The sequence below is a fragment of the Dreissena polymorpha genome, chromosome 1, assembly GCF_020536995.1.
Source record: "Dreissena polymorpha isolate Duluth1 chromosome 1, UMN_Dpol_1.0, whole genome shotgun sequence".
Lineage (NCBI taxonomy): Eukaryota > Metazoa > Mollusca > Bivalvia > Myida > Dreissenidae > Dreissena > Dreissena polymorpha.
In genome coordinates this window covers 209,954,864-209,982,118 of record NC_068355.1, presented here as the reverse complement: position 1 = coordinate 209,982,118, position 27,255 = coordinate 209,954,864, and the positions used below count along the sequence as shown (strand labels likewise).

At 35.0% G+C, this 27,255-nt stretch overlaps 1 protein-coding gene and 11 non-coding genes across 12 annotated transcripts in view; all 12 read left to right on the top strand.

Annotated features, from left to right (window-relative positions):
• LOC127864842 (40S ribosomal protein S8-like) overlaps positions 1 to 23,929 on the top strand; it is a 32,043-nt gene extending 8,114 nt beyond the window's left edge. Inside the window, exons 3-6 of the mRNA XM_052404731.1 lie at positions 1,179 to 1,278; positions 2,120 to 2,295; positions 14,107 to 14,236; positions 23,763 to 23,929. Of these exons, the coding sequence (XP_052260691.1) occupies positions 1,179 to 1,278; positions 2,120 to 2,295; positions 14,107 to 14,236; positions 23,763 to 23,872 (516 nt within the window). The 3' untranslated portion in view covers positions 23,873 to 23,929. The remainder of the gene's footprint in view (positions 1 to 1,178; positions 1,279 to 2,119; positions 2,296 to 14,106; positions 14,237 to 23,762) is intronic.
• LOC127865361 (small nucleolar RNA Me28S-Am982) lies at positions 980 to 1,054 on the top strand. The gene has a single exon (XR_008042616.1). It is a non-coding gene; the product is annotated as a small nucleolar RNA Me28S-Am982 (small nucleolar RNA).
• LOC127865356 (small nucleolar RNA SNORD58) lies at positions 1,555 to 1,630 on the top strand. The gene has a single exon (XR_008042611.1). It is a non-coding gene; the product is annotated as a small nucleolar RNA SNORD58 (small nucleolar RNA).
• On the top strand, positions 2,511 to 2,585 carry LOC127865348 (small nucleolar RNA SNORD58). Its single transcript, XR_008042604.1, has one exon. It is a non-coding gene; the product is annotated as a small nucleolar RNA SNORD58 (small nucleolar RNA).
• Positions 6,123 to 6,197, top strand: LOC127865354 (small nucleolar RNA SNORD58). Its single transcript, XR_008042609.1, has one exon. It is a non-coding gene; the product is annotated as a small nucleolar RNA SNORD58 (small nucleolar RNA).
• LOC127865358 (small nucleolar RNA SNORD58) lies at positions 9,724 to 9,798 on the top strand. Its single transcript, XR_008042613.1, has one exon. It is a non-coding gene; the product is annotated as a small nucleolar RNA SNORD58 (small nucleolar RNA).
• LOC127865351 (small nucleolar RNA SNORD58) lies at positions 9,886 to 9,960 on the top strand. Its single transcript, XR_008042606.1, has one exon. It is a non-coding gene; the product is annotated as a small nucleolar RNA SNORD58 (small nucleolar RNA).
• Positions 10,770 to 10,843, top strand: LOC127865360 (small nucleolar RNA Me28S-Am982). Its single transcript, XR_008042615.1, has one exon. It is a non-coding gene; the product is annotated as a small nucleolar RNA Me28S-Am982 (small nucleolar RNA).
• LOC127865352 (small nucleolar RNA SNORD58) lies at positions 14,851 to 14,925 on the top strand. The gene has a single exon (XR_008042607.1). It is a non-coding gene; the product is annotated as a small nucleolar RNA SNORD58 (small nucleolar RNA).
• On the top strand, positions 15,023 to 15,097 carry LOC127865353 (small nucleolar RNA SNORD58). Its single transcript, XR_008042608.1, has one exon. It is a non-coding gene; the product is annotated as a small nucleolar RNA SNORD58 (small nucleolar RNA).
• LOC127865357 (small nucleolar RNA SNORD58) lies at positions 15,843 to 15,918 on the top strand. The gene has a single exon (XR_008042612.1). It is a non-coding gene; the product is annotated as a small nucleolar RNA SNORD58 (small nucleolar RNA).
• LOC127865350 (small nucleolar RNA SNORD58) lies at positions 20,817 to 20,891 on the top strand. Its single transcript, XR_008042605.1, has one exon. It is a non-coding gene; the product is annotated as a small nucleolar RNA SNORD58 (small nucleolar RNA).
• Positions 23,930 to 27,255: the final 3,326 nt, after the last annotated feature.

Genomic DNA, 27,255 nt, shown 5'->3' with positions numbered 1-27,255 from the left:
TCAAAGGTCAAGGTCACAGTGACAAAAAACGTATTCACACAATGGCTGCCACTACAACGGACAGCCCATATGGGGGCATGCATGTTTTACAAACAGCCCTTGTTATAAAGAGTTGTATTTAATTAGGGTATTTCAAATCAGTGGACTTCATGAATTTTTTTTTTTTTCCAAAATGACCAAGAAAAGGCCAGATGTTTCTATATTGTGTCAATATTTGTTGATAAAAAACATTCCAATTTGGCCCATTTTAATGATAAAAAATGCTCTAATTTTCCAGTTTATTGATTAAAAAAATCCCAATTAGACTAATTGTCTTGGAAAACTGATACTGTGCATGACGGCTGAACTGAGTGAAACTCATGTTGAACAAATCATTGATATATATTTAAGAAAAAGAACAGAGACATTCAGCTGTGAATATTACATTCATACATACATGTGTATTCATATAATAAATATCATTACATATAAAAGAATGACTTCTTAATTTTCCTCTTTTCTGAAAAAGGACGGGTTTTTCCCCTTTGGACGGGCCCGCCACCATTCCCCATAAGGTGAAAAAAACACTGCCCGCAAAAAAGACCTTTGAAACCTACCTTTACCAGCCCAACGTAAGCTGCCAATGTAGAAGTGCACAAACACAGACACAGAAATGTTTGCATATCTTATTCAAAATTTTAAATTATTGTAAAAAACTGTTGCTATCCTGTCATATCTGCTGTTACCGACTTTTTGTGGTTTCGACAACGGCCCCTTCAGTCTGTAAGATTAAAGGGTGTAGTTTTGTGGAAAAAAAGGCCGATATTATGAATATTTACGATTACAAACCGAACTTTTTGCAATTTAGCAGCCAGGATTGCGTTAATACAACGCGCACACACTTTTTAATTTGAAATTTGGAGGTAACAAACTGTGGGCTATACATGAGAACATACAATATTGGGCTACAGCTATTTAAAACAACTTAATACACAGTGGGAGAACATGATGATTGAATTTTATCACCATCTTTCGACTGAAGAAAGTGATGCACTATATTCTTACTGATGGTTCTCCACATTTTGTGTTTGAAATATTGATTTTCATCAATGACAATATTTTATGAATTAATTCTATTCTGGTAAAGAAATCTGATTAACATTTTATAAGTCTGCTGTATTCTGATATTCTGTTTTCAGATTGGACCTAAACGTATCCACGCTATCCGCACTCGTGGTGGTAACAAGAAGTACAGAGCCCTTCGTCTTGACACTGGCAACTACTCCTGGGGGTCTGAAGGTAAGTGAACAATTTGAAGTAAACATTCAACTGAAACTGAACTGAGCTGAAACACACCTGGTCATGCATCTACATGACCACACACATAGGGAGGCTTTTTATTTCCTACATAGTAATTAAACTACGTAACAAGGTTGACGAGGTGTTTTTCTCAGTTGGTTACTTTGACATTGCACACCTTATAATGGGACGAAGTTATATACATGACTTTGTAATTGGTGCATGATTTTTGTAAAGGTAGCCAGAATTAATTCGTTCTTTTTTTCAGTGACATGTTTGCAATGATGAAATTCTTAGGACACCTTTTAATGTTCCATGAGAAAAAACCAAAGCGTTACCAACCCTGAGCTAACATGTCACATGATCTCTTGTAGAAATTTTAAATTAACAGATATGTATAACATGCAATTTGTTTAATTAATGTGATTTTGAATTTCTCACAAATTGTATGTTTTCATTGTCTTGTGTCTTGTCTCTCAATTCTAAACATTACCTATACACATGAAACTGGAAATTTTAGCATTAAAATTGCTTGAAATGTAATAAAATAATCAGTGATTTATTGATAATTTTAAATGGTTATTGATAAATCTGACATACATGTAAATACAAAATCCTAGACATAAAAATAGCAGCAAAATAGACAGTTTTGCTTCAAAACTTTACTTCTGCGCTGAACAGCTGTATTTCTCAATTTCTGAATGTCAAACCATCAAGTTGGAATTTAGGGACTCAACAAGGAGGTAAGAAAATGCCATTGAGATAATGATGATTGATCTAATAAGGACTAAGAATGGGCCAAAAAGCCCTGAAATAATTAATTAATATCTCGCCATTTCAGGTGTTGCACGTAAGACTAGGATCATTGACGTTGTGTACAATGCCAGTAACAATGAGATGGTGCGTACTAAGACTCTGGTTAAGAGTACCATCGTGCAGATAGATTCCACACCCTTCCGGCAGTGGTATGAGAACCACTATGCCACACCTCTCGGTCGCAAGAAGGGAGTTAAGTTGGTAAGAACAAAGTTGAAGTACAAAAGTTGATGAGGTACACAATGATGTGAATTTTCCCCTTACATGACCCTAAATGCAATTGAGATGGATTATTAAAAACTTCTTTTTAAATTTTTTAAACTATTGTATTTGAGCAAGTAATTTGATAAGCTTTATTATAGATTTAAGTTAAGTATTTTAACATGCTAATATTATGCTCTTAGACAAGATATTGTTTGCAATGATGATATTCTTAGGACACCTTTTAATGTTCCATGAGAAAAACCAAAGCGTTACCAAACCTGAGCAAACATTGTGAAATATAGTAGATTTGTATACATAAACTAATGTCATGCATTTTGTATCTCCCTTATTTGTCTCTGTTGACAATAGGGGTCGTTTTCCAATGCTATAGTAACCCAGTGATAGCATCGTTAGGTGGCAGATATACTGTCTGCTCCCTTGGTAAACACGCTGGTACAGATGTTGGCGATATATTTTTTATGCCCCCGGGAGCGTGGCATATAGCAGTTGAACTGTCTGTCAGTATGTCGGTCAGTCTGTCCATTTGTCTGAAAAAAACTATGGCCATACAGGGTTTTTTTTTACTAAGAAAGTGACGCCGATATTCGGCGTCTTCCCCTACCAGAATTTTTCCCCTTAAAATACAATTTCCCCACCAAAAATACCATTTTTCACCAAAATATAATATTTTCTCTCAAAGAAATGTTTATTTTTCCTTGGGGCATTCGACAATTATCCAATTTGCACCATGTACAACGAATTCGCGCTCTCTCTCTCCAGACAAACACACAACATCTGGGAATCCCAGTTATTCTAAATATAGCTCTTAAATAACGTCATGTAAACTGGGCAACTTATCGTAATAATCATGTGACTATTTTACTGGATTGCGCGAGAAGGGTGTTTCGTCAATTAATTACCGGAAACCAGTCGAATTTTCATCCGGGCTATGTGCAAGCCGAGGTATAAACGTGAAAACAGAAAAAAATGTCTCACAATTAGCGTTCTTACACAAACAAAATAAAACATTCGAACTCGGAAGATACTGAACGCATCGAGGCATTTTTTAAGAAAGAATCATCGAAAACCGTTATAACCCAGCAGGATTCCGAGGTAATCAACATCGAACATTGTGAAAGTGAAAGTAGACAATCGGCAGCTGCCGCTCCTTTCCCTTCCAATACTGTAGCAAATCAAGATCGTCAACCCATTCATCATGAAATTGAAATCACAAAATTGACATCGTCCCCCGGCCCCAGTACAAAAATATAGTTGAAAACATTTCCCATTATTAGATCTACACCTGCAACTTTATTAAGGACTTAGACTTTAATACCTGTTAAATGTGTTTAAGAACAAAAAGGACAGAGACAAGTCTCTTTTGATGAGTTATAGACATTGAAATAAACAGTTTTTATTTTTTCCCCTAATATCTCTCTTTCGCACTCTTTTTTTCCCCTTTCACCCAGCGTCCAGCGTCTTCCCCTTTCTCTAAAAAAAACCCCTGCCATAACTTTTTCACTATTGAAGATAGCAACTTGATATTTGGCATGCATGTGTATCTCATGGAGCTGCACATTTTGATTGGTTAAAGGTCAAGGTCATCTGAAGTAGGAAAAGTCCAGTGACTTAAGAACCATAACTCTATCTACCTTAGCTTTTGAATTATCTCCCCTTTTATATAACTTTATTTTTGTCCCGAGCATAACTCTAAATCTACGAAAGGGATTAACTTGAAACTTGAAATATAAACAGATGGCAAGTAGGAAAAGTGCAGTGACTAAGAACTATAACTCTATCTACCTTAGTTTTGAATTATCTCCCCTTTTATATAACTTAAAGGTAAATTTTTGTCCGGAGCATAACTTTAAACTCTAAATGTTGTATAATTTGTATACACATTTAATATCGCTGTCTGCCTCGAAAATAGCGACCAGTCGGAAAGTCGTATAAAAAGATAAGCAAATGAAACAAAAAAACACTTATCTTTCTACTGAATATTAGCTGATCTGAATTAAAGAGTGCTAATTAAATAATAAGTTATATGGCAATAATATTACAAATCTGTGCCGATTGCAGAATTGAACGGTGATAATTAATTTATTTCTTTTTTTTACTCCCAAACTATCCTGAACGACAACAGCATATTTTAACTAGAGGGATACGAGAAAAACAGGAGCGGTTTAATTGTATTGTAAGGAACGGTCAACCAAAACGACACCGAAAAGAAAATTTGTAAAAAACTGTATTTTTTTTACAATTCTTAGTTTATATTGATTAAAATATCACGACTGGTATATTACATTGCTTGAAAAAAGTTGTAAAGTTTTCATATATTCAGTATATCGTCGCTGTTCTTCGAAAACCGCGTAAGTCAAATTTGGCGCAAATTGTTATTTGTTTTTATAAGAACGGCTGGTTCACGGGTCATTTTGTGCAAAAATACTGGATTTAATATCCAATTGGAAGGCATAGTTATGAGCACGTGAGAAAATCCTGAACACTCATTGGTGCACTAATTGTTTCTGCAAAAACTGCATAAGTCAATTTTTCCAACTTTTCAAAAAACATTTTTTAAATATTTTTTGAAGTTTTAAAATATATTAATTTAGATAGTCTATGTCAAAATGGGCATACTTTTTATTTATGAAAATATAAAGGCCTGTAGTTGTCATTTTAATTCTAAAAATGGACTTGCACAGTTTTCTATGTAAAATTTTGTTCCTTTTTTAGACTATCTAAATAAGTATATTTAAAAAAAAATTTTGGCCTATTGAAAAGTTGAAAAAAATTGACTTGCGCGGTTTTTGAAGAATAGCGACGATATTTGGTAATACATTTTACTGGGTATGTCTACCAGGTAACTATACCAGTTAACTACAAATAACGCCAGTAGATTGATTATTGTCATCACGTGGTAAACCCAGGAATGCAAGTTGTCCATGCGTAGTGAATTGTATGTTTTGTACATAAAACGATCAATCTACTTTCGTAATATATAGTGTGTATATCGTTATGTCACTTATTTTTGCGATGTACTTTTGATTTCACATCGTGAAATTTAATTACCGAATATACTGAAAATATGAACTTTTTTTCATGTAATGTAATATACCAGTCGTGATATTTTAATCAATATCAACTAAGAATTGAAAAAAATACGGTATTTTAGAACTTGTATCTTTCGTCATTCTCGGTTGAGAGTCCCTTTAAAGTCTAATTAATCACATATGCATATGTCAAATAAATAGGCGACTCAAATAAATACCGGTACGCGTTTTGTTCATTGCTATTCTAGATATCTTTGAAAGAGCATTCAATTAAATGACGCAAATAACCGAAAAGGATAAAAAGCAGAAAGGAAAAATTAAGTGTAAATAATTTTTGGCGAGCCAAAAAATTTTTTTTTGGAAAGTAAAAAAAAAAAATTCAGCAGGGCCGATTTTAGTGGGTCGGTCGGGTTATGCCAAACAAAAGAATTTTTTAGGATGGCCTTATAAATATTTTGTCTTTAAAGATTTAGTTGAACAGAAAGGAAATACCTCTAATGTTAAACAAATATTTGTGAATGACTCCTGTCTGGACAGTAAATGGAGAGTTAACAATGCGTCTTGTATTTAGAACTGTTCAATAGTTTTTACGAAAAAGGATACATTTTATTCATCAGTGAGAAAATACAGAATATGTACTAGGTTTGTTAAAAAATTTAACAAGCTTAATAAATCAGTGTGATACATTTGAGCAGAACACATTTAAATGTGTAGTTATTTCAGCATTTTTATTTGGCACATGCTTGTTGCATGCTAATAAATTCGAGACCTTGTTTGCAATGATGAGACACTTAGGACACCTTTTAATGTTCCATGAGAAAAAACAAAGCGTTACCAAACCTGAGCAAACATTTTTTAATGAAACAAAGTTTGTAAAAGTTTAAGACAACGCATTTAAATGTTACATGCATTTTGTATCTCCCTTATTTGTCTCTGTTGACAATAGGGGTCGTTTTCCAATGCTATAGAAACCCAGTGATAGCATCGTTAGGTGGCAGATATACTGTCTGCTCCCTTGGTAAACGCACTGGTACAGATATTGGCCAGCAATTTTTATGCCCCCGGATCAAAATATCGGGGGTATATTTTTGTTGGCCTGTCTTGTCTGTCTGTCTGTCTGCCATTCATTCATTCATTGTGTGTGTCCCAAAACTTTAATCTTGGTAAAAGTTTTGCAATAACTTTTGCAATATTGAAGATAGCAACTTGATATTTGGCATGCATGTGTATCTCATGGAGCTGCACATTTTGAGTGGTGAAAGGTCAAGGTCATCCTTCAATGTAAAAGATCTAAAAAACAAATCCAAAGGAAGTAAAAAGCTTTAAAAGGGAGATAATTTCTAAACCTGTCAATGATAAATTGATATTTTATTTCAAAGCAGCGAAATAGGGGGCATTGGGTTTCTGACAAACACATCTCTTGTTTTCTTTCTTTATAAAGTACTGGAAAACTGCACTTTCACAATAAGGATAAAATTACAAATTTCTAATTGCTGCCAAAAAATTCCCAATTTAAGGTTTCTAAAAAAATTGCAACATTTTGCTAGTTTCCTTATGCAGCCCTACGGCTTGAACCTAAGTAAATATACTACTGACAACTTGACAACATTTTTAGTTATCAATGTTAAAGTATTTGGGAGCAAAAAATCAACTACACCAATTCCCAATATGAAGACTTCACAACGCGAATTTTCCCAATTTCAGGGTTTTTCACGCACAATTTTCCAAATTGCGCTGGTACATGTACTTTTCCCAATTGGGCAAAAAATAATCACTGTTGGTGATCTCAATTTGTCAGTTAACTATTCACTTGTAACACTTTGAAAGCTATGACTTGTTTAGAAAATCTATGTGCAATTTGTTGGAAAAATGTTCTTGTTACAAAGGATTATTATAACATGTGTGAACTTTGCCAGTGGTGTAATGGTTGTTATCTGTATCCAGTCTTTACACAAATTTTTAAGATCACTAGTTTATAGACCGTAGGTTTTTTACTTTGCTAGATCAATAGTCCAAAGCTCTTCTACTAGCCTGATGTGTTGTAATGAAGCACATCAACTATTGTAATAAATTCACATATGTTGTTATACCAATTAGTAAGTATCCCATTTATTCTGTGGGTATAGCAGTGTTCTTCATCAAAATTTGAGTAGCCAGTTAGTTGACCTATTTTACACATTCAGTCTTCATCGAACTTGTTTTTGGTGTATTGGAAATGATTTCAGTTTCTGAGAAGTGTTTTACTAAGCATTTTGTATCTCCCTTGCTAGCTATCAAGCAAGCAAGGGTCGTTTTCAAATGCTATAGTAACCCAGTGATAGCATCGTTAGGTGGCAGATGAACTGTCTGCTCCCTTGGTAAACACACTGGTACAGTTTGCAATAGACTTCTTAGCAAATCAGCAATTGTCAATGACAACAGAGGAAGGGCTTTTTTCCTTCAAATGTTCACAATTTCAAGAAGTTTGCTACATACATTTTCACAATTTTAGAAAGTTCAAGACTAATTTTTTCACAATTTTGAACAGTTAGCGATTCTATTTTTTCACAATTTTGAACAGTTTTCAAAAAATAAGGGGGGGGGCAAGGCTGCTTCATAAAAACAGGAAAAAAAGCCCTGTTAGGACATTAATAATATTGGATACTCGGTAGCTACAGGATATAAGTCTGTTCCATTTTTGTATGGGTTAACAATTTGTTTTAGAGTATTGCAATTGTATAGTTTTTGCAGAACTTGACAAAACTGTGGCTTTTTAGCTCACCTGTCACGAAGTGACATGGTGAGCTTATGTGACCGTGTGATGTCCGGCATCCGTATGTGTGTGCGTGCGGCCGTCAACAATTTGTTTGTGTAGACAGTAGACAGAAGAGGTCACAGTTTTCATCCAATCTTTATGAAATTTGGTCAGAATGTTTATCTTGATGAAATCTGGGTTGAGATTGTACTTGGGTCATCTTGGGTCAAAAACTAGGTCACTAGGTCAAAAACTAGGTCACATCATAGGTCAAATAATAGAAAAACCTTGTGTAGACAATAGAGATAGCATTTTTCATCCAATCTTTATGAAATTTGGTCAGAATGTTTATCTTGATGAAATCTGGGTTGGGATTGTATTTGGGTCATCTGGGGTCAAAAACAAGTTCACTAGGTCAAAAACTATGTCAAATAGAAAAAACCTTGTGTAGAAAGTAGAGGTCACAGTTTTCATCCAATCTTTATGATATTTGGTCAGAATGTTTATCTTGATGAAATCGGGGTTGGGATTGTATTTGGGTCATCTGGGGCCAAAAACTAGGTCACTAGGTAAAAAACTAGGTCAAATAATAGAAAAACCTTGTGTAGACAGTTGAGGTCACAGTTTTATCCAATCTTTATGAAATTTGGTCAGAATGTTTATCTTGATAAAATCTGGGTTTGGATTGTATTTGGGTCATTTTGGGTCAAAAACTAGGTCACTAGGTCAAAAACTAGGTCAAATAATAGAAAAACCTTGTGTAGACAATAGAGGTGGCATTTTTTATCCAATTTTTATGAAATTTGGTCAGAATGTTAATCTTGATGAAATCTGGGTTGGGATTGTATTTGGGTCATCCGAGGTCAAAAACTAGGTCAAATAATAGAAAAACCGTCAACAATTTGTGTAGACAGTAGAGGTCACAGTTTTCATCCAATCTTTATGAAATTTGGTTAGAATGTTTATCTTGATGAAATCTGGGTTGGGATTGTATTTGGGTCATCTGGGGTAAAAAACTAGGTCACTAGGTAAAATAATAGAAAAACCTTGTGTAGACAATAGAGGTCACAGTTTTCATCCAATCTCTATAAAATTTGATCAGAATGTTTATCTTGATGAAATCTGGGTTGGGATTGTATTTGGGTCACCTGGGGTCAACAACTAGGTCACTAAGTCAAATAATAGAAAAACCTTGTGTAGACAATAGAGTTCACAGTTTTCATCTAATCTTTATGAAATTTGGTCAGAATGTTAATCTTGATAAAATCTGGGTTGGGATTGTATTTGGTTAGTCAGGTGAGCGATTCAGGGCCATCATGACCCTCTTGTTTATATCATATCAGATTAAGCACCAAAGGTTTATAAGAGAAAAAAAGAATAAAGATACAAGTATTAATACAGCTACCAAGGGAATTAGTGAATCAATGCTTTGGTTTTCTGGGCTCAAAATAAAGCAATATTAATAATTTTGTTTTTATTAGACACTCCAAGGTTTTATGGTTAAAAAATGTTACAATATTAATGAATTATATAATGTGTTTGTTAATTTTCTTAAAACATTTATTAAGAAAACAACCAGGCCCAGAATAAATTAAAGACTTTGTATTTGGTTGCTGTGGAAAGAGTTTTTCAGTGACATGCTTGCAATGATGAAATTATTAGGACACCTTTTAATGTTCCATGAGAAAAACCAAAGCGTTACCAAGGCTGAGCAAACATGTCGGGTAGAAAATGTTGAAATGTTAAACTCTGTATTCAAACATGTCTGTTTTCATTGGTGTGATGTGCTTTCAAGTTGTATGTTTGCAATGATGAAACTCTTAGGACACCTTTTAATGTTCCATGAGAAAAACCAAAGCGTTACCAAGCCTGAGCAACCAGACAACTTGAAAGTTTGTATTGGTAGTAAAATCTTAGCTTGCCTACAGTCTGTTTAAAAACATGGATGGCAAAGGTCAAGGCAGTTTTCGCTATGTATTGCTCAACTGCCTATAGTACATGTAGCTATAATAAAACCTTGTTAACATTGTAGTCCCTTGAAAAACATTGCGGCCAGGAGAGACAGATTTCCTTGTATGGCTATCATAGCTGAAGTAAAACCTTGTCAAGTTGTTAACACTGTAGAAGTCAGATTTTTAGCCCAATCTTCATGAAACTTGTTTGGAACATTTGTTCAAATGATATCTGGGCCAAGTTTTAAAATGGTTATGGCCCATTGAAAAAATGGCTGCCATTAGGGGGGCAGGTTTCCTTATGTGGCTTCAGTCAAACCAGTCAAACTTTGTTTAAACTCTAGAAGTCAAATTTATGGTCCAAATGAAACTTGGTCAGAACATTTGTTCTAATGGTAACTGGGTCGTGTTAAAAAATGGTTAGTTGAAAAACATGGCCGTCAATGTGCAAGCAGTTTTCCTAATATGACTAGTAAAATATTATTAACAATAGTTCAGAATAGTCTAGTTCCATGGGGGATCTCAAGGTGCCATTCCTTTCAATTAAGGGAAAATTCAGAAAAATTAAATATGGAGATTTATTTTACATCTTGTGACTGATGTGAGGGAAGAACTTTGTAGAGGTAAATTTAATATTTTTGGGGGTGGGGGGGGGGCTGTGAATTTACTGAGATTTACCAAATGAATGTTTCTAACTCTGCTAAATATATGGAATAAAACACCTTGTACACTAGGAGAACATGATGATTGAATTTATCACCATCTTTCGACTGAAGAAAGTGATGCACTATATTCTTACTGATGGTTCTCCACACTTTGTGTTTGAAATATACTTCTGATACCGTCTACCCCCTTGGTAAACATGCTTACAAAGAAATTTTGCTTATTCATTTTTAGCTCGACTATTTTATATGAAATGTATATAGTGGAGCTATCCTACTCACCCCGGCGTTCGGTTCCGTGCCGTTAGCGTGCAAATGTTAAAGTTTTCGCACTACCCCAATTATTGTCATTGTCCCTTGACATATTGCTTTCATATTTTGCATACTTGTTGACCAACATGACCCCAACCTATAAACAAGAGCAGACAACTCTATCAAGCATTTTGTCATGATTATGGCCCCTTTTCCATTTAGAATATGCAGCAAATGTTCAAGTTTTCGTACTACCCCATTTATTTTCATTGTCCCTTGACATATTGCTTTCATTTTTTGCATACTTGTTTACCAACATCACCCCGACCAATAAAGAAGTGCAGACAACTCTATCAAGCATTTTGTCATAATTATGGCCCCTTTTATACTTAGATAAATCAATTTATCTATGTTAAAGTTTGTGTACTACCCCAAATATTTCCTATATCCTTTGACATTGCTTTTATATTTTGCATACTTGTTTACCAACAAGACCCCAACCTATAAACAAGAGCAGACCACTGTATCAAGCATTTGTACATAAATATGGCCCTTTTTACACTTAGATAATTGGACATTTTGCTTAAATTGCCATAACTTCTTTATTTATGATCACATTTTAGTATGACTTAGACAAAACAACACTTACCTATATACCACAATGGATTCCACCCAAACAATACCCCATGCCCCTACCCAGAATCCCCCACCTCCAACCTCCCCCCCCCCCATTTTTTTTTAAACATCTAATAATTTACCCCAACCCACATTATACCCCCCTCTAACCCCCCTGCCCCCCCCCCCTATTTTTTTTTAATCATCTAATAAATTACTACACCCCACATTATACCCCCCCTACCCCCCCCCCCCCCCATCAATTTTTTTCTCTCCTTTTTTGTATTTTTTAAAGATCGTCTAATAAATGACCACACCCCACATTATACCCCCCCCCCCCCCCAAAAAAAAAAATAATTTTTTTTTCTTTTTTTATTTCTGAAAGATCGTCTAATAAATTATTGAATATGAACAATTTCCCCATGACGGCTTACGTTATAATGTCAAGCACTTGAATAGTCGAGCGCGCTGTCCTCTGACAGCACTTGTTATACTCCCATTACCATATAGGAGTCACTTTGTCGGTCTGTCTGTTGGTCAGTCTGTCCGGAATCTTCATCAGATCTTCACCAAACTTGGTCACAAGTTGTATCTAGATGATTTCTAAGTAAAGATTTAATATGGGTCATGCCGGGTCAAAAACTAGGTCACAGGGTCACTTAGTGTGTTTTAAACCAAAAGTGTGTCCGCACCAAAACTTTGTCATTTATCGTTAGATTTTAAAATTACTTGATATACATTTTAGAATTACTTGATACATTTGTTCACCATCATGAGACGGTGTGTCGTGTGAAAAAAATATGTCGATATCTCCAAGGTCAAGGTCACAGTTGGATTTGAAAGGTCAAATGCTTGTACTGGCCATAACTTTATCATTTATTGTGAAATGTTAAAATCATTAGGCATATTTGTTCACCATCATTGGATGGTGTGTCGCGCGAAAGAATTACGTGGATGTCTTCAAGGTCAAGGTCACACTTTGAGTTCAAAGATCAAAAATGGCCATAAATGAGTTTGTCCGGGCAACAACTATGTCATTCAGTGTGAGATTTTAAAATTATTGGGCATATTTGTTCACTATCATCGGACGGTGTGTCGGGCGAAAGAATTACGTCGATATTTCCAAGGTCAAGGTCACACTTTGAGTTCAAAGGTCAAAATAGCCATAAATGATCTTGTCTGGGCCAGAACTATGTCATTCATTGTAAGATTTTAAAATCATTTGGCACATTTGTTCACCATCATTGGACGGTGTGTCGCGCGAAAGAATTACGTCGATATTTTCAAGGTCACACTTTGCGTTCACAGGTCAAAAATGCCCATAAATGAGCTTGTCTGGGCCATAACTATGTCGTTCATTGTGAGATTTTGAAATCATTTGGCACATTTGTTCACCATCATTGGACGGTGTGCTGTGCGAAAGAATTACGTCATTATATCCAAGTTCAAGGTCACACTTTGTGTTCAAAGGTCAAAAATGGCCATAAATGCGCTTGTCCAGGCCATAACTATGTCGTTTATTGTGAGATTTTAAAATCATTTGGCACATTTGTTCACCATTATTGGACGGTGCGTTGTGCGAAAGAATTACGTCAATATCTCCAAGGTCAAGGTCACACTTTGAGTTCAAAGGTCAAAATAGCAATAAATGATCTTGTCCGGGCCCTGAATATGTTGTTCATTGTAGGGTTTTAAAATTACCTGGTACATTTGTTCACAATCATTGGACGATGAGTCATGCGAAAGAATTACGTTGATATCTTCAAGGTCAAGTTCAAACTTGGAGTTCAAAAGTAAAAAAATGGGCATAAATGAGCTTGTACGGGCTATAACTATGTCAATCATACATGTATTTTAAAATGACTGTACATTAATTTTGTTCACAGTAATTGGACGGCATGTCATGCGAAAGAATTCAAGAGTTCAAAGGTTCAAATGGCCATAAATGATAATGGCAAAATTATTCTTAAAACTGGCCATAAATTAGATTCTCTTGTTTTGTGAAGACAGTATGCAAAATAGTCTGTGTCAATGCGGCACGTGGGGGTATACGTCACGTCTGTGACAAAGCTCTAGTTTGGAGGAGTGTTCATCAGTTTAACTAAGATTCTTGTTGGATTATGTTGTAGTACAACTCAGACAATGACAGTGCTTACTCTGCCATTCTAAAAATAGCCAACAGCTACAAATTTACTTATTTGGCTACAGAAAATCCTTTATATGAAACTATCAAATAACAGCAATAAGAAGAACTTTGCAAAATAGAGTCAAATTTGGCTTAAGAAATTTTTGAGCCAGATGAAGCCCTTAATTGATTAAGCCACCATTGCTTGGAAGGTATTGCATAGTTTTCAATTCTTCTAAAAGATGACTCATTATATGTATAAACCTTTCCAAATCTATCAAACCCTGGGTGTAACTGTTCAAATAGTTAGGATTTATCAGATGATGGACATGTCTTGTTGACCATGAGTGGCAGTGAACGACATGGGCAATAAATCAGAGCATGTTCACAATTCACACATGTTGTGTTTTTCCCACAGAGTGACGAAGACGCTGGTCGACTGAACAAGGTGCGCTCCAAGAAGACACTGAAGAAGTACACAATTAGACAGAAGACGAAGCAGGTGGAACAGGCCTTGGAGGACCAGTTTTCCACGGGCCGTGTGTACGGTAAGATTACTGGTAACCTGTAATCCTGGAATGAACCTGTGATCAATACACCTCAGTTAAACCTTAGTTAATATAATGTATATAATAGTGTTGAAAACAGTTATTCTCAATCCCGTATTTTCAATTGTAAGTAAAAATGCTCAAATTTTCCCCAATCCAAAGGGCCCCAAAAGGGTGAAATGAGAACTGAGGTTGAATGGAAGCCCACTCCCCAGTAGAGTAATCAAAAACATTGTAGAGACTGGACACTTAATGACATTTTATAATTTAGATCACCTGCTGAGTATAACAATACACATGCTCGTGGATTGAGTTCATGCGAGCTTTTGTCTTGTGTTTAATTCCTTGAGTGGATTATTTGTCACACAAGTCTTATGTCTTGTCTGTATATTATTTGGATATTGGAAATCTGGAGTTTTTAACTTCAACTAGGAAAAGGATTTAAGGGTGTTTGTATTTTACTAAATGTAGTTATTTAAACACTTAATACTAGTTGTGGTTTAATTTTCCAATTGATATTTGTTCTTTATACTTTATACTTTTTATATCCTTAGTTTTTTACCATTTACAAGTTTAATTACTATCCACTTAAAACTTAGAGCATAAAAACATGTTTGCAATGATGAAATTCTTAGGACACCTTTTAATGTTCCGTGAGAAAAAACAAAGCGTTACCAAGCCTGAGCAAACATGTTCTTTGTTTAAAAAACAAGGCAAATGACCATGAAAATCATTTCTGATTAAAAAGTACACTTTGTTTACTGTGTTAAACACAGATGTGTATGTTTGCAATGATGAAATTCTTAGGACACCTTTTAATGTTCCATGAGAAAAACCAAAGCGTTACCAAACCTGAGCAAACATACACCCTGTTTTGATACTCAGTAAGGTGGTCATAAAAATAAAAAATTGTCATACCCCCTCAAACATAGTTTGTAAAAGAGGATATTGGAATAAATCTTAGTGGGTAGGTTTGTCTGGAACAAATTTTCCTACATTCTCAAGATATTGAATTGAAACGTGAAATATGTCATAAATTCTTCTATGGTTATTTGAATACTATTGTGAAAATACATACATGTATTGGTATAATTTTTTGAGTAACATTGATTCAACAAAGAATTGTGTATAATATGGAAATGTAACCTTGCTTAGATTTTAGATCTTAAATTCAAATATCCATTTCAATAACAGGTGATAGAGGGAAAGCAAAATAATTTTAAACCACAAGTAATACTTTGGTTATTCTTCAATATTAAGGCTTGATCTAGGGCTATTTGGCAAATTGAATTTTGTTGAAATTAAATTTTGTTTCTATGTCTATGCAGTGTCCATTTGTTTAAAATAATTGTTCATAACTGATTTCACAAAGATAACCTTACATGCTATTACAATGGTATATGTACTTGGACATGATATGACGGTGTTGGCAATTATGATATTCTTACCTTCACTATCCCTTTAATGTTCCATGATAAAAAAATAGGCATTGCTAAACCCAATTAAACCTACTTAGATTTTGCAGTAGTAGCTATGGTAAAGGTAAAAAATCAACTAAAAATTGGTGTTAGATTCATTAGAACTTTCATGAACTGAAGCGAACGACTTGCAATGATGAAATTCTTAGGACACCTTTTAAATGTTCCATGAGAAAAATCAAAACGTTACCAAACCTGAGCAAGTCTTAGTCTTCTGATACAACAGAAGGTGTAATGACGTGACAAACAAGATGGCAACATCCATGACCAAACAGGTATTTTTCCCTGTTTTATATCTTCGATTACTTTTTACTAATTTTTGAATGCTGCTCACTATCCAGCCATATCAGTAACAAAAGTGATAACGTTTATTTTATAGAAATATTGCTCTATATCTTGTCTTAACTTGCTATGAATTTTTTAGCTGTTATTTTGTGATCCGCTAAGAAATTTTGTAGCGAGTAAATTTGAGGTATAAATAAAAGCGAATATACAAAAAACACTAATGAGGGCGCGGAGTCATCTGTCCAAGTTAGAACCACACTGTTTGCTGTCCAAACTGCTCACTAATTACTTTCTGGCTTAGGCGTAACAAAAAAAGTTGTTTGTTTCCGGTGGCCCGACCCTACCTAATTTTTTGCCGCCGGTCCTAATCTTTTTTGAGCCCAAAATTCGAAAAAAATCGGACCGCGTATTTTTCGGCGCGCTCAATAAGCGTTCAACGTTATCGGCGCCGTACATTAAACTTTCAACATAAACAAGATGGCAGCGCCCAGCGCTAGCACGTCGAATGCAGCATCGTCAGTTCTTGCGATAACATTTTTCAAATGCAAACATCTGGAGGAGCAAAAACTAATAAAAAATGTTTCTCACTCAAAGCAGATGGACGATTTATTCCAGGAACATCACTCTCGAGACAAAACTGTCACTTACACAGTGAAGTGTAAGACGGACATGTCAAAATCTACTCCTATAAATATGAGGTCGATTTAAGCGGGGTAGCTTACGTCTAATTATTTGGACTAGTCGAAATCGGCTGAAAGTTTTGAGATCGAAGGTAGGCCTACATTAAAGCAGTTGCAAACATGTCAATTTTACAGTATCTTTATTATTAAATATATTATAAACAGGTATATATCATGTTAGAATCGGTATGTGTTTATTTATATGGTGCAGTAGTTTCGTATTACCCCACCCACTTATTTATAAAATATTAAAACTTTGTATGACTTGGGATAAAGTTGGGTGAAGGGATGGGGGGTTGAACTATGCTGGCATGGTCCCATGGGGAACCCCTGCTCGATTTTTTCAGAGGGCTGGACTTTGTTGTTTTTTTTAGAGGATTTTTTTTCTTCAGGTATATAATTTTGATTTGTTTGTGAATAGCCCGTCTAAATAATTGTTTAGCCTCTCTTTATATCATTAAATTTCTGCTTTTCTGTGCTTGGAGTGATTTGATTTTGTGATTGTTTATTGATTTTTGTGTGTGTAATTGTATGTATATAATACAAGTCGTAATAAATTTTCTGTTCTGTTCCTGAAATTCATGGGTAGATAGACCCCACGCCACCAGTACATAATATAATCTGAAAATGTGGTCCTTTGGGAACATTAACTGCATCCAAGAAATATAAAAGCACATCCGGTTTGATTGGGTCTTTCCATGGTGATAATGTTAAATGCAACACCACTGGCGTTCCCGTAGCACTGCTTTTGAGGTATTTAATATATTATAAATAATAAATAATATAGAATACACTGCATGAACCCAAAGGACCAGAAAGTATAACAACACTGAATCCCTATAGACACTGAGGGTCAAGCTCTCTGTGACTTGTTATAGTTATGCCTTTTATTGGTCATAAAATGGTATATTTAAGCCGTTGCCAGAAGTCAACATTAAACTCGGAATTAAGGAAAGCAACACATTCAATATTAATGAACAGCAAGTTTTTATTTCATAAAAGCATTTAAATATAGTCATATAGCATTACAGACATCATCAAATTTATTGTACATACAGTTATACACAAAACATGAGAAGAAAATGCACCATGTACGACAATTTCTAAAAAAAAAAATATTTTTAAAAATAAAATTATTTGCCTACCTACCTACCCTAATTTTTTTGGCCATGTCAGTGGAAACAAACGATTTTTTTTTTTAGGCCTTATATGGCTGGAAAGTGAGCTGCATTTAAACAATTAATAGATGTAATAAAGGATATAAAAATAGCGAAACTAACCTGTGCAAGGACATCTCCAGCTTGTTTGTCAAGTGATTACCCAACTCTGTATAATATAATGGAGCTGATTGGAAGAACAAAAGATGCACTATTAAATTGTGAAAATTGGTTCATTTACTTATTCCTATTCATACATGATTGTGTGACGTTAAATAATACTCAAATTGTAAAAATTATTTGCCTTTTTCATCTGAACAAAGCCTGGTTCCTTTTACATGTTGGGTATTTGTGATTTGTTTATGATTCTGTTGTTGTTATTGTTGCTTTAATTTGATACAATTCCTTTTGTCATTGTAATAGTGCAATAATTGCCGCTGCATTTTACACATTGGATAACAAACTAAATTAAATTAGAAAGCAGTAATTATATCTATGACAGAGTGATGACCTTTTCTATCAGGTAAAGGTCTTTAGTGACCTTCATGACACTGTTGTCATAGTTACCCTGACTGTCACTCTTTTAGATTTAAAGCTCTCAAAGTTATTTTAAGCATTCTAAGCTTCTTTTTAGTCCCCTACCGGTTTCACCGGAGGAGACTTATGATTTTCGCCTTGTAAGTCTGTGAGTCTGTCACACTTTTCTGGATCCTGCGACAACTTTAAAAGTTCTTAATATTTTTTCATGAAACTTGGAACATGGATAGATGGCAATATGGACATTATGCACATCATTTCATTTTGTTCCTACGTCTAAATTTCTGGTTGCTATGGCAACAAATATATATTTTTTTAATATGAAAATGTTGGAATTTTTGACAATGGTGGAGCCGGTAGGGGACTTATATTGCTTGACAATAGTCTTGTTGTTTTTTTAGCTCACCTGAGCGCATTTTCTGAGCACAATGTGCTCATAGTGAGCATTATAATCACCTTTTCTCTGTTGTCATAGTTTGTCATATGGTCCAACATATCACTAGAGAACATTCCAGAGGTCACATTCAGTGTCTAAACTCTATGAAACTTGTTCGGATCACGTGTCCATTCTGAACAGTACAGTTTTGTTCCTTATAGTCTCGGTGTAGGCTTGGTAAGCACAGGGGAAATCAAGTGTGCTTTCCTCCAAAAACTCTTTATTCTGTTTATACATTATCTAGACTTTTCAAAAGTTTTTGCCAAAATAATTTCAGTCACTTAATAATTGATTGCAAGTATGTTGAAGACAAAATAAGTGTTGACTCGATGTTTCTTACCAATTGTTCATTGCTTATTCAAGTTATTGCTACAATGTTATAATAAGAAATGGCTTTCTTGTCAACTTTTGTTGCTAGGTATTTAAAGGCATGAATGTTCTTGCATAATGATGAAACCTTTGACCTCAGATGGTAGTGATGGTCGTATTGACCTGCTAGCTGCCATGGGAATTTGTCACTTGTCATAGTTACTCTGAATGCAAGACTTCTTGAAATTTATTGTGAAGTTGAAGGCTATAAGGATTAAATTGTTTCTTTTAATAAGTAACAAAATAAATCATAAATGACATAAAGCTTTCTATGTTAGGTAAAACTGAGTACAGTCGAAACTGACCTAACCGCCACCTGAATTTATCGGTCACCTGCAGACAACGGTCAGTCTGAAATCCCCCTCCCCTTGATAAAAAATTACACTTGAATTTAACAGCCACCTGTCCATAACGGCCACTCCGAAATTCATGTTTGACCTGAAATCAACGGTCACGCGTCAGTCGTCCCGAGCCGCGAAAATTAAAAACAAAGCACATCTTTTGTCTGTCTATTTGGTTAAAGTGTCTGATAGCGGTAATTGTCTTTGATATTATAAAAGCGGCCCACTGCGAGTAAACAAAGAATAAGGTGTTGAGACGGTTTGTTTTCCGGGGATAATTGTGGGAGTATCTTCAAAAGAAAATATGTCAGAGTTTGTGACACGTTTAAAGTAATTAGCGCTAATTAAATGACCGCTAATTAGTACATTGTACTTACAATATTGAGTATCGATTTAAAAATATTATTTTCAGATCATCCTTTAAAAGAGCTTTCTAGCGTACACAACACTTTTAAAAGTAATCAGAATAATAAATCACGGAATAACAATGAGTGGTAAACGTAAGGTCCTCACATTAGAGGAGCGAGTCAAGTGTTTGAAACAGTTTGAATCTGGAAAAAGTTTGCATGTAATAGCAAGTAAGCTCTGCTTTTTGTGTGATGTTTGCGTACGAATAAATTTTAACAAACTTTTTGCGTCTTTTTCTTTGAATTAGAACAGTACAATTACACAGTACTATCGGTTTATGACAGCGAATCCGCTTTTTAGACTTGTACGGACATTAGGTCAACGGCACGTGACAAGCTTTATTTACTGAATGAATGAGATGCATGTGTAAACAATTATACCAGCGTTGATAAAGTCATTGCTTAAGTTTAATAATATGAAATTAAATAAATCTATAAGATATTATTCTGTAATATTCAATGTACACACGTGTAAGTTATTTCTGTTATTATGCTTAGTTAACGGCAATGAGCCTTTGTTTTACACTGTATGCAAACGACTGGGTGGGGTAACGAAGTAGCAATACTACCAACTGACAAACCATCTTAAATTTGTGATCCAATTTCAACGGTCACCTGTGGACAACGGTCTGTTTGGTCATTTCCCTTGACTGACTGCTGTTCTCAGGTTTGACTGTATATTGAATATTGAAATCAGTGCAGATGTTGGACATAACTTTTAATTTCTAACTTTTGTGACCCAGGTGTTTAAGTTAAGAGTAAACCTGCATATATGCATTGATCTGCTATTGGTTTCAATAACCCATTATTCAACCACAGTCTTAAATTCTACTTAACAATATGAAGTTATCAGTATCTGTAGGTTGAGATTTACCAAAGATTTAGTTTGTTTGCAATGATGAAAATCTTAGGACACCTTTTAATGTTCCATGAGAAAAACCAAAGCGTTACCAATCCTGAGCAAACAACCAAAATCTTAAGGTTTTGTCGTGTCGTTTTTACCTGATACTTGTGAACCATGTTTACATAAAATGCAAACTGCATTATGCTATACTTAATCTGGATATTTATACAATAACATGGCTTTATTTTACCAAAAGTGAACCTCTTGATCATTAAGAGCATATTTTTGATGGGTTGTTTTGACTCTTTTCTTACATGCTGTTGTGAATTCTTGCCATTTTGGAAAATTCTATGCACTTGGTCAGGGCTTTTTTTTAGCGGACGCCCGCTTGCCCGTGCCGGGTTAAAATTGTTGGGGCAAGTGATTTTCCAAAGTAGATAGTCCGCCGGGCAAGTCCGTTTCCTATTAGCATAATTGTGGTATTTTTTCGACTTTTCCCCTTTTATCCTTTTATTTTCTTTGGGTCAATATATTTTTTTATCAAGCACAAGTAAAATGAGATTTGATTGGTTGCTTGCGTTGTATAAGCCAATCTAAATGCTCAAAACAAGTTCTACTCGGCAGACGTTTCAACATGGCGGATGGTAGCGTCCAGCCGATCTTTTCTATTTTTAATAAAAGTGACTTGAAACACTCGAATGAACAAACCAAAACAACCGAAAAAGAAAGGAAGAGAAAATATGAAAATGAATCACGAAAGCGTAACTTTCAAACATCGTAACTTGATGAATTTCCATGGCTTGAATTTGATAAAGAGTCGCGATTGATGAAATGCAAGATTTGTCTCAATAAAATAAAACTGTCCAGATTTTGTTTTGTTGACAACTTTATATTATAAAAACGATTATTATTTTATTTTTGATACATTGAATAAAATAGGGAAACCAGTTTTTAATGAGGGCAAGTAGATGTTCAAAGTAACTTGCCCCCCGGGCAAGTGAGTGTCAATTTCTTATGTTAACCCCTGTTGGTGCAGCAATGTACATGTTTCCCACCAATTCAAATGGGTCATGTGGGTTATTAAACTATGAAAAGATAGTGAACACTGCAGAGGCTGTATTTATTGTCAATCTTATTAAACTTGGTCAGAGAATTTGTCCATATTATATCTTGAAGTAGTTTGCAACTCGGTCCTGTTGTTTCAAAAACTAGGTTACTCGGTCTTATGAAATAATTACTATTGAAGCCACATTTAATGCCCAATGTTCATGAGACTTAGATCAGGGCCCTCAATCTATCAAATCTGCCGCCGAAATCGGCGGCAGTCCCCCACCTGAAAAGTATACTTTAGAAATACATATTAGAAAGAAAGTTACTGACTTTTATTTCTAAGTAATATTCGGTCTGTATCTCTTCTTTACTCAGTGCAAAATTTCTTAGGGGGATGACCTAATTAGGGCTCCACTAAAAAAATTGCACCGAGTAAAGTCTAGATATAAAGTGAATTTAAATACGAGATAAACGCTTATCACCTTTTTACTGATATGGCTGGAAAGTGAGCGTCATTTAAAAAGTAAACGGAAGTAATAAAGGGTATAAAACGGCGAAAATAACTGTCTCGGTATGGATGTTACCATATTGACTATCACGTGATTACCCCCTCCAGTCCAATAAAACATGGCTTCTATGTTTGAGCAGTTTTCTTTATCTAGCAGTATTAAATTAAGTTTAACAGTCTATAAATCACATTTGTAACCCATTCATCATGAAACCTGCAAAGAATAAAAATTGTTTTGTTAAGTTATGAACTATTATTTTAAAAAAACTAACAAATTTCTGTCAGGTGTTGGCAGTTTTATTTAAAACATAGTTTACACAACCTACTCAATAAAATAGTTATGTTGTTTTTGTTTGGTAACAGGTGTGTGCTTTAAGATTTTTAGCCCTTTTTTATGGATTTAATAAAATGCCTTCTTGTATTAAGGCCAGAAACTTGAGAGGAGCAAAAGGAAAGTCAAGTGGGCTATTCTCCCACTACTTCTTTTGTGTGTAAATAGTATATTTTCTAGTCAAAAGTTTTTTAAGCATGGATCACTTCAATTTTTGCAAGCATGCTGTCTCCATTGTTTCCTTACCAACTCTTGTTGGTAGGATAGAGAAAGCACAAATTGTCTTGTTTAATGATGTAAACTTTGACCTCAGATGGTAGTGATGGTCGTATTGGCCTGTTAGCTACCATAAGAATTTGTCACTTGTCATAGTTACTCTGAATTCAAGACACCTTTTGAAAGACCTTCTGAAGTTGAAGCCGGTACGGATTAGATTGTTGTTGCGTGTAATAAGTAACAAAAATATTACACTTGCATAAATCACAATTAGCTTTCTTGCATAGTTCAAAGTATGGATATTGAATTATTAAATAAATGCAGATGTTTCTTAAGTGTTGGACACACATTTGTTATGGCAAACTTTTGTTACCAAGTGTTGGAAGAGAAAAATCTGCATATGCATTGTTCGCTTATTGGTTTCATTAACCAATAATAAACCCCAATTTCAAATTGTTAATGTAAGGATATAAAGTTATCAGTATCAATAAATAAATTGATCGAGGAACTGCTAAGCATATGTTTTGCTTGCTGTCTAGATTAAATGCTTTAGACACCTTTTAATGCTCCTTAAGTAAAAACAAAAATGTAACCAAACCGGAGGAAACAACCAACATATAAATTAATTCATCAGTCATGTTCATGTATTGGTTTAAGATTAAGAATATTAACTGCTGACACTAAAATCTTATTCAATGGCTTTTAAGAGGGCATTACATTTCTGAACACTTAAACAGTCATTACTCCAGTAGTATCTCTATTGCTACTATTGATTTGTGATGTATGTTCCATAAAATGGCGGCAACCTTGTTGAATAGTCATGTAGTGTTTATTCTCTGTGATGATCTTTATTTCTACTATTGATCTCTCTGTGTTGTTTGTTGCAGCGAAGGTCTCGTCCCGGCCAGGCAGCACTGGGCGTTGTGATGGCTACATCCTCGAAGGCAAAGAGCTTGACTTCTACACCAGGAAACTCAAGACCAAGAAGGGCAAATAGGCGCTCTGTACTCTGTCGTTGGGAGAAAAAAAATAAAGAGAAAAAAAGTTTAAACAAGTCTTTGATGTCTTGGGATAGTGTTGTTTTTATCTCACCTGAGCATTATGCGCATAGGTAGCTTTTTTTGATGGCCATTTGTCTGCATTAACATATGTTTTGCGAACATTTTTCATGCGGCGTATGCGGATACTTTGCTAACAGATGGCACTTCGATACCAGATAACAACAAAAGCCACGCGCGCGAAAGTTGATTTCTTCAGCTTTTTTGCATTTATATTCTGTTCATTTGGTTTTCAGACACAAAACATTGTTTGGTCGATTAATGGTATAGTACTTCGTATTGCGGAGCAAGAAAGTCGTGAAAAAAACCCAGTGGATTATCAAAAAAGAGATAAAATTTTAACGATAATCATCATGAATTCGATGATCAGTACGTATTTAAACAAAAAAATACTTGGAAATAAATCAAGAACGTGCCAACTAATCAAAATAAAAGATCAATATGTCCATTAATTTTACAACATGTTAAATTTTAGTTGAATAACGTATTTGAGGAAATTCAAATGTTTTAAGAGTTGGATGCCAAATTTTCATGGACACTTCTTTTACCGATCATCTCAAAGACAATGACACTTCGATAACAGATAACTCGACTCTTTTTTACCAGATATATCACTCGATTTAGTGAATCAGAAATGCAGAATTCGCTGAGGAAAACTGCTATAGTAATCATGCAATAAATAAAAATGTATGAACTTACGTAAATTTAAAATGAATTACCGAAACATGTTCTTATCCCTTTGGAATATGATAATAAAAGGGAAAGAGAAGTGCTTTCTATAAGTATACGTAGATCTCAATATAAAGGGAGTTTTCCAATCTTGTTTAAATTTTGTGGCTACGCATTAGTATCGTCTTTATGATATGATTCTTATGAGCAACAATGACAAAGGATTTTATGAGGTATATTGGCCGCTTTAAGACCCCTTGCTCCCCTTATCTAGAGTCGCTATAAGTTCAGTTGAACAGAGTTGTGTTGATCCACATGACTTGTTGTATTTTCAATTCTCTTAATCTCAATTTACCACTTGAAAACATGTTTATTATTTAGACAATTATTTTCGGTCTGCACTTGAAATATATTACTTCAGAGATAAGCATTTGAATCTTTTTTAAGCTCATCTATTTTTTGAAAAAAAAAATTGATCTATTATCACCTTGGCGTCGGCGTCCGGTTAAGGTTTGCGTTTAGGTCCACTTTTCTCAGAAAGTATCAATGCTATTGCATTCAAACTTGGTACACTTACTTACTATCATGAGGCGACTGGGCAGGCAGTTAGTTTAAAACTCTAGAGGCCACTTTTATTGACTAATCTTCATGAAATTTGGTCAGAACGTTTGATTTCTAGCTCACCTGAGTACAATGTGCTCATGGTGAGCTTTTGTCCGTCGTCCGTTGTGCAACGTCAACATTTGCTTTGTTCACTCTCTAGAGGCCACATTTATTGTCCAATCTTCATGAAATTTCCTCAGAAGATTGGTCTTAATGATCTCTTGGATGAGTTCGAAAATGGTTACGTTTGCTTGAAAAACATGGCCGCCAAGGGGCGGGGCATTTTTCCTTATATGGCTGTATAAGGCTATAGTAAAATCTTGTTAACACTAGAGGCCACATTTATAGTCCGATTTCATGAAACTCAGAAGATTCATCCCAATAATATCTTGGAAGAGTTCAAAAATGATGCCGGTTGGTTGAAAAACATGGCCACTATGGGGCGGAGCTATTTTCCTTATATGGCTATGGTAAAACCTTATTAACACTCTCAGAGGTCACATTTAATTTCAGATCAACATGAAACTTGGTCAGAAGATTTGTCTCAATGATGGATGAGTGCGAAAATGGTTTTGGTTGCTTTAAAAACATGGCCACCAGTGGCGGGGCATCATTCCTTATATGGCTATAAGTGGCTATAGTAAAACCTTGTTAACACTCTAGAGGCCACATTTATTGTCCGATCTTCATGAAATTTGGTCAGAAGATTGGTCTCAATGATATCTTGGATGAGTTCGAAAATAATTATGTTTGCTTGAAAAAAATGGCTTCCAAGGGGCGGGGTATTTTTCCTTATATGGCTGTAGTAAAATCTTGTAAACACTCTAGAGGCCACATTTACTGTCCGATCTTCATGAAACTTGGTCAAAAGATTCGTCCGGATAATATCTTGGACGAGTTCAAAAATGATGCCTTTGGTTGAAAAACATGGTTGCCAGGGGGCGGGGCATTTTTCCCTATGTGGCTAAAGTAAAACCTTGTTAACACTCTAGAGGCCACATTTATTCTCCGATCTTCTTGAAACTTGGTCAAAGGATTTGTCCCAATAATATCTTGTTATCTCATGTGAGCGACTTTGGGCCTTTCAGGCCCTCTTGTTTACCTAATATGGCTATAGTAAAACCTTGTTAACACTCTAGAGGCTACATTTACTGTCCGATCTTCATGAAACTTGGTCAGAAGATTCATCCCGATAATATCTTGGACGAGTTCAAAAATGATGCCGGTTCGTTGAAAAACATGGCTGCCAGCGTGCGGGGCATTTTTCCTTAAATGGCTTTAGTAAAACCTTGTTAACACTCTAGAGGCAACATTTACTTTCCGATCTTTGTGAAACTTTGCAGAAGATTTGTCCCAATAATATCTTGTTATCTCAGGTGAGCGACTTTGGGCCTTTCAGGCCCTCTTGTATGATCTCTTGGTTGAGTTCGAATTGGTTCTGGTTTGTTGAAAAATGGCTGCAAGGTGGAGGGGTATTTTAACCTTTTATTGCCATAGTTAAACATTGTAAACACATCTAGGGGTGGGTTTTAAAAAATTATCCCCATGGGGCTGGTCTTTTTTCCTTATATGGATATATTTTAACCTTGCAAACTTTGTCACAGTTATTCAATCTTCATGATTCTTGGTCAGAACATTCGTTTTCATAATATCTTTGGCTGCAAAGAACAGGTCAGTTCCTTCTCAGGTGAGCGACTTTGGACCTTTCAGGCCCTCTTGTTTATTTGATGCAACTTTTCAGGGCTATATTTCTTATACCATGCAAGACTTCAACATGAAATTTCATGGATGTATTGATATTAATGAGAAGTGCCATGCTTAAGAACCATAACTTGACTTTCTTAAATAAAAGTAATTGCCCTTTGTTGTAATTGTATGATGGAACTTTCAGGGCTGTATCTTAGAAACGAAACAGCATGAAACTTAGGTTGTTTATAAATCGACGGGAAAAAGTGCAATGCATAACAACCATAACCCAACACTTTCTACAAAGAGACTTATAGTTATTGCCCTTTGTTGTTTTTATGCCCCCAGAACATAGGTTCTGGGG